Below are 10,228 nucleotides of genomic sequence, written 5' to 3' on the forward strand. Positions count from 1 at the left end.
CGTCAACACCAGAAAAATTCCTGAATCCAATTTAATTCAATTCAGTTTATTTATATAGCACTAATTCACAACTCACATCATCTCAAGGCAGTTTACAATTCACCAGATCATCCAATCAAACTGATTAAAAGTTTTCTATCTAAGGAAAACCAGCTGATTGCATCGCCTCATTCACTCGAAGGCAATCACTCACACTAAGCATGCTTGTAGCGACAGTGGAGAGGAAAAACTCAATTTTAACAGGAAGAAATCTCCAGCAGACCCAGGCCCAGTGTGAGTGGCCATCTGCTGAGGCCGACTGGGGTTCAAGGAGACAGAAGCAGAGAAACAAAAAGCAGCTGTAAAAGGCGGCCCTGTCCAGGAAACACACAGCCAGGCAGACGAGCGCCGAGCCAACTCCCATGTCAGAGAATGAAGAGAGCACATCCAGTTAGTCCCAGTCAGAGAAACAGGACTACACTGAAAAACAGACTGATCTCAAACATCTATAAACAAAGGTGTTGATGGCAGCAGCACAGCTGATATTTCTCTCCAGGATGGAGTCACAACCATGAAGGAATAGGTGAGGCGAAGCTACTGTTAGAAAAAGCAGAGAGAGCAGAACATTAGAGATTAATCTAACAGATTCTGCAGAGTGGGAGAATACAGATAGAAATAAGCAGAATGATGAAATGTCCGTATATCCTCCAAGAAATAACAGAGGGAGAAGGTCATTTCACAGACTTGGTTGTAAACACATAGGTTTCACTTAAATAACTATTTGCAACAGATAGGAAGATTCATGGATGATGAAATGAGTGTGAACAAGGGGTCAGTCTCATTCTTAACGTTCTTCCTAAGTCTTTGCTTTAATTCTCCTCAGCTAATGCCATTTATCAAGTGAATGCCTGTACTTATTTGGCGTGCCTTTTCTTTTTCACTCTTCCAGTAGGACAATCAGCAATTCATCTCAATAATGTAGTCTTCCATTTCCTTGTATTGTGTCAATGATCTGTCTCATTACTGCCCTAATGTGGCTGTGTCTCTCAGTCCAACAGAGTTCAGTTTACGCCTTCGTAACTGGTATAAACTCAGTGTTGGGCAAGCTACTTGTCCAGTGTAGTGAGCTAAGCTATCAGTTACTCAGCAATAAATTAAGCTTCACTACACAAAAGCTACCACCTAAAGAATTATAGCAAGCTAAGTTACACTAATGTGTTAACAGTAGCTTAACTACATCAGAAGCTACTTAACGTTGTACCAAGCTAATGTCAATTCAAAATGAGTCTGATACACTGGTTAGAATATTTATTTAAGATCAGCTAATGACATATCACAGTGTAAACATTGCTTTATGATCAGCATATTAAAATAAAAACTGGAGTAATTACTAGTAGACAAACTAGTAAACAATCTGCTGTTATTAGAACCAAATTAAAGGTACGGTGTAGTGTTCTACACATCTAGACATGGCTATGAGTTTGCATTCAACGGACATCTCTAGGGAAAACAAAACCCTACAAAAGGCATCTTATTTCTTTAGGGTGTCCCTTAGAGAAAACTTCTTTAGACCTCAATTAAAAAATCGATTCAAGTAACAAATTAAACTGTTTAAAGAAGGTGAAAAAAATAAACAAGCTAATTAAGTGATATATATATTTATGTCTCACCATCAGAGGCGGATCTAGGGGGTGGCTACTTGGGCTACAGCCCCGAATGTTTCCCCAAGAGCCCCGGATCTTGCTTCTGAGCCGATCTTAGTAAAATGTGCAGTACTGGAATTGACCAGAGAGTGGCAGCATGAGCAGGAAAGCAGCCTGTAGCATTCCTGTACAGAAGAAGAAGTGTTTCCCTTAGTCGCTGACAGCTTATAGGACTCAAGCACCCGCGGCAAATTTTAACAGGATAGGCCAGTGGCGGATATCAACGGATATCAGAAGCTTTTTCAAAAAGCAGACAGCTGCACCAGCACCATACCCAGCAGCACCAACAGCTGTTGCCAAACAGACTGATGTCCCAGGTATGTGAGGCTTTGGCTGATTTTGAGACGTTGTGTGTCCCGGCCTCACAGGTAAAGAGAAGAAGTTTTAATACAACAATTCTACAAACACAGTTTATTAGTTAACAGTACTATGGGACAAAAGACAGTGATTTGTTAGTTTATTTAAATATTGATTAGCTCTGCCAACACAAATAGTTCCTCAACTCGTAGCCTGCTCGAAGCTAAACGTTGCTGTTGCTAGGCAACATGTAAACATTTCCTGTCAGTGTGTCTCCACACAACACGCTGCTTTTTACCGTTTACATCCACATATCAGCTGATCTGATCTCTGGTATCCTGCCTCCCTCCTTCCTTTGTCCTGCTGAGTCTGATGAAATGTTTTGGAAATACGTCCATTTTGCGGTGCGATTGATCATAGGTCAAATAGATTAACGATAATTAACGGTTCTTAGAATGCCTGTTTAGCAAAGTGATACACCTGTGAACAGTCCCAGTGCTGTTATAGGTAAATTATTGGCAGTCATTGCAAAGTCTCTTGTCCATTCAAATTACTCGGTTGGAACTAACTTGTATAATTTGAAATATAGGTCAGCTGCCATCCTGCAGTACAGACATTGGGTCATCTGCAGTAGCATCAGCTAGTGAACCACCACAAACAAGTGCTGTTTCAGGTTTGTGAATGTGCAGGTCTAATTTTATTTTATTTTATTAAAAGTATAGGTCTAAACCTGCTCTATATGAAACTTGTCATGAGATAACTGAAGTTTTTAATTTGAGATGTACATTGTTAGATTACATTTACTTAACTTGAATTGGTAATAGTGAGTTGATGAGGTGAGATTTAGTTATTTTCAGTTGAGTTGATGGAATGTTGGGATTTGGTTTTGTTTGCAGATAGCACAGCTACATGTAGGGCTGACCAGCTAGGGACAGCAGCAGGTGGACTACCAGATTCTGATTTAGGGACCCCAGAAAGTGGCCCAAAGCAGGTGTCCCTCCCCCAGTATCCCCTCAGCCAGTTTGGTACCCAGCAGAGAGCCTTTAACAAAAGCTGGTTTGAGCAATTTAAATGGCTAGAGTACTCTATCACCTAGAACTCTACATTTTGCTTTTCGTGTCAGATTTATGGAAGGCAGAATATTTGCACCAGCAAGGATACTCTCTTCAGTAGCTCCGGCTTTTCAAATTGGAAAAGGGCTTTTTGAGCCCACTTTTCTCAGGCTCACGGTAGGTGAGCCTGAGAAAAGTGCCCTCCACATGTCAAGCATGACTTGTTGGCAGAGCTTTAAAAGCACACAAAGTCATGGGGATGTGATTGAGCAGCTAAATACTTCAAGCGCAGCAGAAACAAAAGAGAGGCGGCAATACCTTAAGCGCTTTGTGGGTGTAACCACATTTTTAGGGAAGCAAGGCATCCCATTCCGTGGGCATGATGAGCAAGACACCAGTCATAATCCAGGCAACTTCCTCGAATGCATGCAACTCCTCAAAGAGTTTGACCCCTTTCTCTCCCATTCGACCCAAAATGAAATGATCACCTGCATTTCACAAGAAATAACAGAAAATATCACAAAACAAATTCAATTATCCAAAATGTACTCTGTGATGGCAGATGAAGCCAGAAACCACCACACTGAGCAGCTGGCTGTCTGTGTCCGTTATGTCACACAACTTGGTACGGCAAAAGAGGCATTTCTTGGGCTACAGAAGCTAGACAGTTTTGACGCGAAGTCAATTGTAGATGGAATAGAGGCAGTGCTACAGTCTCACAATCTAAGTGACCTCATGTGTGTTGCACAAACGTATGATGGAGCAGCGGTGATGAGTGGACCAGTGAGGGATGTTCAGGCCTGCTTCAGAGAGCGACACCCTGAAGCTGTGTATGTGCACTGTTATGCACATGAGCTCAACCTTGTTCTGTGCTACACTTGCAAGGCTATACCTGAAGCCACCACATTCTTAAATCTCCTTGAAAGCATCTACACATTTTTCAGCAACTCTCTTGTCAACCACAACAAGTTTATAGAAATCCAAAATCAACTGGGATTAAAACCATCTCAACTTGTGGAGCTCTCCACAACAAGATGGGCTTGCAAGGTGAAGTCTGTCAATGCTGGCTTGAATAACCTTCCTGCAATTCTGGCATGTCTTTGCAACATGAAGACAGCCATGGCCAAAGGGATCCTGGCAAAGCTCTCCAAGCTAAAGACCATCTACCTGCTTGTGATGTTTGCCAAACTCCTTAGCATAGCTGAAGGGCTTCATCGGTACCTGCAAGGGGAGAGTTTGGACCTGGGTAGAGCGGCTCAATATAAAATGGCAACTGTTCAAACCCTGACAGATCTCCGCACAAATGCAGGGGCTGAGGATGTGTTTATGAAGGCCAGAACCATATGTGAAGAAAACCACATCCAGGTCCCTGTTGGTCCCAGGCAGAAACAAAAAAGATTGGAACAGTTTGTGGTGGAGTCAGCCTGCGGGTCAACCTCCAATCCTACCACCTCTGATGATTTCAGACATCAGCTTTTTTATCCTTGTCTGGACCGGATGATACGGGAGCTCACCCGTCGGTTTTCAGATGTAGGAGAGGCACTTATGACAGGCATTCAAGCCTGTAACCCGAACTCATCGACATTTCTTTCTGAAGATGCTCTCAAATGCCTTGCCTTGCATTACAAAATTCAGCTGAAGCCAGAAGAACTCTTTGTGGCAAAAAATTTCATTATGAGAAGGATGGAGAAAGAGCAAGTCCCTGATGCAGCCACTGTGTTCAAGCTACTTGATGGAGACATGTTTCCCAGTCTGAAGGCGGTCCTCCAAGTGGCCCAGACAATTCCAGTAAGTAGCTGCAGCTGTGAACGCTCCTTCAGTGCCTTGCGACGTCTTCACACATGGTTGAGGAGGACCATGGGCCAAGACAGGCTCAATAATCTAGCCATCATGTCCATTGAAAAGGACAACCTGCAAGCTATAACTCCTTATAACATCATTGACAGATTTGCTCAATTGAAGCCACGCCGGCATAGCCTTATGCTGCCACCACAGCAAAATAAGTAAAGACAAAGGAGAGGAAGGAATGAAAGGAAGACAGGAGAGGAAGGAGTGAAGAGAAAGTTAGGGGAAAAATCAACAGAAATGGATGTCACAAAAATTTGGGGAGAAAGCAAAAGAGGAGAGACAGGAGATGAAAAAGGGTTGAGAATAAAGGAGCAGCTGAGGTCCCAGCCAGGGTCACAGGTAGCTTTCAGTAAGGAAATAGGATGCCTTTTATTGTACTTTATTTCACATTAGTTTATGATGTCTGAAAAACTTTTTTGTTTTATTTTTTTCTTTCAGTGGACGGTGAGACATATGTCCCTAAGACTAGACTTAAAACCAGGGGGGACAGGGCGTTCTCTGTTGTTGGTCCCAGACTCTGGATGGCTCTGCCCCTCCATGTGTTTTAAGTCTCGTCTGAAGGCCCACTTTTATTCTCTGGAGTTGTGTGGTCCTCTGTGTCTTTTACTGTTTTAGCTGATTGTCACATTTTATTTTATTGAATTTATTGTATTATTTTATTGTTCTCTTGTATAATTTTAGTCTATTTTATTACTTTTTTTAATGTATTTTATATGTGCAGCACTTTGGTGAACATGTTTACATTTTAAATGTGCTATATAAATAAAGTAGATTGGATTGAATAAGATGTTTCTCCGTGTCTCTCTGCTGTGGTAAGTTGAAGTACAAACAAATTGTAGTTTTGTGTGCGAGGCAGCAAAAAAAAAAAAAAAAAAGACGGAAAGCAGAAATCAGCATCTGAACCCTCAGGGCTAAGCCCCTGATATCCTAGAATCCTAGATCCGCCCCTGCTCACCATATAATTTAATTTCTACCTACATATTTATTCATTGTATTTTTGGGGGCAATTAATTGAATGCTTATTTATTTATTTATTTATTGAGCATTTATTTATTTATGTATTTATTATATATACGGTAGAGCTGTTCCTCCATAAATAAAAAATCTTATCTGTGCAAAGCCTAAAAACAGATTTATGTAAACATCCGGTCAGGTAAACTAGGCCATGAAAATACAATATGGAAGTTTCACTACTGCTCTCTAATTATAGTATCTTAGTGGCACATATGGGAGAATTATCCTGCCATAATGCAAGAGCACATAATTTCAATTTGAGAAAAGAATTTCATCTTCTTGCACTCAAAACTTATAATGCTCACACTCAAAACATGCGCTCTCTCTCTGTTATTTTCTCTTCTCTCTCAAATCTTTGTTTCTTCTCTCAGATTTAATGCTTCTTGAACAGATATTTTCTCCTCTCGCTTGCCTCCTTCTCTTCGCGCACAAACCGCGCTGTGCTCGAGTCTCAGATACGCTCTCAAAGGCGTAGGCTCTGCTTGCGGATTTTTTTTGCTCGCTCTCAGACTGCAGTTGGATCGTTGCCTAGCAACCTTTCCAGCCAATAGAACGACAGCTTCGGAAAGGGTGCGCTTGTTTAACCCTACTGAGTGTGCCTGTGCTACTACGCCACTTATAAGAGCGTCAGATGAAACTGCTATTTACAGTAGTTTTGTGGCTGATTGTTGTTTCAAAATAGAAAACCTGGTTTCATTTCTTAGTTTTGCCCTGGATTTTGTAGCCTTTGTGGACGCTACATCGCTACTTGATCAAAGCAATAACGTCACTACAGGAAAGTTACTTGATAAATAAAGCAGCGACGCTACGGTCAAGCTACTGGAAAATGTAGTTAAACTAATAGCTTCACTACATCTAGCGGCGCTACTGCCCATCACTGGTTCCTAATACTAAAATTTTAAGATTCAATTTCACAATAAAATATAAAATGTACAATAATATAAAATATGCAATACTTATGCTAGTGCAAAAAGGCAGATGGTAATGGCAGCAGAAAAAATATTATTATTATTGCCAATTATGTAAGATATAGCATTTGTAACAGTAACAGTGCAGAAGAACAGTAAATAAATATAGTATTAATAGTGTTGCAGGAGACTGTTTGTCTGGAGTGATTTTTTTTTAGGGGGGCTTAGTTTAACATGTAGTTAAACTAATAGCTTCGCTACATGTAGCGGCGCTACTGCCCATCACTGTATAAGCTATTATAACTCTCTTGGTGTCTCTCTCATAAAACTGTGTTGGACCTTATTGTTTTTAAAGGAAATATGGTAGTGAGCCCCAGACTGGTGCAGACTGACTGAGAAGATTGCGCCCTCTGCTGTACAGCTATGTACGCTATGCACAAGTTGCATATAATTTTCGCTCTATCCCAGCATGAAATTGTAGCAAAAGGTTAAGCAAAGCTGAAGCTTACAACTGAATTTGCAACTTAGAGCAGCCGATTGTGCAGTTGTGTTAACTAACTTTTAGTTGTGATAAGGAAAAAATATATAATAAAAAATGTGGGAAAGATTTTCTTAAATTTTGTTTTGCACCATTTGTTTGAGATCAAGTGGTGAAGAACTGAGGAATCATAAGATTATTGTTGTGAGTTACAAAGCTGAATTTGTGTACTTCTACTGAAGAACTTGAAGAGGTGTAACATTTTTTTGTATTGTAAAAGATAGGGAAAAAATGCAATTACAAAACTCTTAAGTTATAATGCACAAATAGTTTAGCAAAAACAAATTTTGCATCATCACCTCTGATGGTGAGACATAAATATATGTGTCAGGTTTGGTGGAAGTTGGATAGAGTTTGATTGTATTCTAAGCTAGGTTTAAGCAATAATTGGTTAAAGCAGTTTTGGTTAGATTAAACATTAAAGTAATCACAATCTGGGCATGCCTCTGGTTTTGGTTGTGATATGAGTACTCCTTCTAAAAGGACAGTTTCTATTACAAACTGCATCTGCTGTGTGGGATTGCCCTTCAATCAAAGGGTTGTTGGTTCAGGACCTGGTTTAGACTTTTGAAAGTTGCTATGCTACTTAACAAGTATTTTGGCCAATGTGACCAATTTGTATTGGTTAGCCCTAGTAGATTGGGTAAAAACACTACCAAATTAGATTGGGTAGTTTAACCAAAAGATTGGTTGGACACATAACTTCTAACCAGAATAAAACCAAAAACTGTGGAGAAACTATTATTAAAACTATTATTTCAACACCCTTCCTTTTGCTCATTATTGCCCAGTTAGCACAAGCCCTTCCATTGTCTGCTTGAACTTATTTCACTAAAACGACAGAAAAATATACACACCAATCTTGAAAAATTTCAATAGAACTTAAATGGGGAAAAAACAAACAAAAAAACAATTACAAAAAAATCACAGATTATATTACTAATTGTAGTTACTAATTGCACTCCACCAGTAGGTGGTGACATGTTTAAATGAAGCTTCATGAACTGTGGGGATTGTTGAAGCAATCTGGCCAAACGGTTCAATGCCTCATGAGGCTTCATCTCACCATCACTAGAGACTTGCACAAGGGAGCAACAGAGAGCAACCCAGAGAATTCAACACTACTTAAATATAACACAAAATGGAAAAGAAACCAATGACCAACAAAACAGAATGACATAAATACCTAAAAACTCAAAATCAAATTTAAACAGGAGTCCACATAGGGCATAACTGTAACAGAAAGTGTAAAAGGTTTTTAATGTGACTCAAAGAACACAGTGTGTGTACATGTACCCAACATTTGAAGAGGTGTAACATTTGTCTAATTTAAAACTAAAACTAAAATCTTCAGTTACAAAGCTCTATTTTAATTCTGTGTTACCTTCAATTTACATGTATAATGCATGAATACTTCGAAATTACCTCCATAAAGAACACTGTGTTTACTTACAAAAAGAGAAAAAACAATTATAACCAAGATAGATAGATAGATTAAATCAATTTTAAATTAGAAAAATCTCCTTTGAATGTTTTACCAGAAATTATCATTTTAAAAGCATGTCTGAACCACCTGTAGAAGAAAGCATAAACCAATGGATTCAGCACAGAATTTGACCATCCGAGCCATTTAAAAGCTTCCATCGCTATGGCTGGTATTGCATATTTTCTGGTGCTGTACAAACCAATGAAAAAAAAGTATGGAGTCCAACACATAAGGAAGACTCCCAGGACTACAGCCAGAGTTATGTTGGCCTTTTTCTCCATCTTGCTAAGAGCTGTCTCAGACCTTAAAGTGTTGTGTATGCTTCTTGCCTGTCTCTTTGCCACCATCAAAATCTTAAGATAAATGGTTGATATTATAATAGATGGAATATAAAATGACAAAACTGACACAAGGCTTGATTCCTTTGTAGCTATAAATATCCTACATCTCTTACTAGGATTTTCCTCACTTTTCCCACGAACTGTGATGATGATTGAGAATAAAGCTGAGAGAGTCCAGCTCACAAGGATCATAGTTAGAGTAAAACGAACATTAATTCGACTTCTATAAGTAAGAGGATGACACACTGCATAATATCTATCGAGGGATATGCAACACAAGTTTAAAATGGACGATGCACAAAGTAACATATCAAACACACCACGCATTTTACAGAGTAAATAACTTGAATACCAGCATGAGCTTAAAGACAATATTGTGCTGAAAGGCAAAACTAAAGCTCCAACAAGCAGGTCAGTCACAGCCAGAGAGAGGATGAGGTAGTTTGTTGGAGTGTGCAGCTGTTTGAAGTAAATGACAGAGATGATTACAAGAAGATTCCCACATATTATCAGAAGTGACAAAATAAGGACTAAAACATTTGATGCATAATAGGTCAAGTTTAGCCCATGCAGCTGTGCTGATCTATTACAAAGATTTCGGTCTTCAACCATATCATTAATCCTATTGAAAAACAAAATTAAAAAATAATTAAAAGAAACTATCCTGTTTTCAGAGAATTGTGGACAAGGACTTTAGTTTCTGTGAGTCTTCTTCAGTGTAGCTCAAGACAGTAGAGTGACTGTTTACTCTGTTCATGACTGAGCAGCACGTCATTGTTATATATATCATTCTGATACTATTCATTCATTGGCTCAATTGTTTTGTGTTAGTAGTATCCAAGAAGAGATATTCCCCAGTGTCTCATCACGCGCCAGCTTTATTTACCTCTCCTACAATGTTTAGTATTTAACAGCACCCTAAAATTTGTAGAGAGAATAAAAGAAATAAGCATTGATCCCTGATGAATGACCAAATGTTGGTCACACAAAAGAAACCAGGGGAATTTTAAGTGTATCAATTGAAAAGTAAAATTCCTGTGTGAAAAAAATTAAGTTAGGAAA

The 10,228-nt window shown here is 39.2% G+C and overlaps 1 protein-coding gene across 1 annotated transcript; it reads right to left on the reverse strand.

The window, feature by feature from the left end:
* Positions 1-4,038: 4,038 nt before the first annotated feature.
* On the reverse strand, positions 4,039-9,882 carry LOC119774795 (trace amine-associated receptor 1-like). The gene is made up of 2 exons (XM_038272474.1): positions 8,878-9,882; positions 4,039-4,112 (listed from the first exon to the last, which is right to left on the reverse strand). The coding sequence occupies exons 1-2, from the start codon at positions 9,776-9,778 to the stop codon at positions 4,039-4,041; spliced, it is 975 nt and encodes a 324-aa protein (XP_038128402.1). The 5' UTR covers positions 9,779-9,882.
* Between the last annotated feature and the right edge of the window lie 346 nt (positions 9,883-10,228).

Source organism: Cyprinodon tularosa, unplaced genomic scaffold (assembly GCF_016077235.1).
Source record: "Cyprinodon tularosa strain WSP-4 unplaced genomic scaffold, ASM1607723v1 ctg831, whole genome shotgun sequence".
Classification (NCBI taxonomy): domain Eukaryota; kingdom Metazoa; phylum Chordata; class Actinopteri; order Cyprinodontiformes; family Cyprinodontidae; genus Cyprinodon; species Cyprinodon tularosa.

Bases quoted from the DNA above. Each gene is read 5' to 3' on its own strand.
- LOC119774795 (XM_038272474.1), bottom strand. From the start codon at position 9,778: ATGGTTGAAGACCGAAATCTTTGTAATAGATCAGCACAGCTGCATGGG. The intron at 4,113-8,877 runs GTAAAACATTCA...CCAGAATTGCAG, and splicing joins TTTTAAAATGATAATTTCTG to GAAGGTTATTCAAGCCAGCA.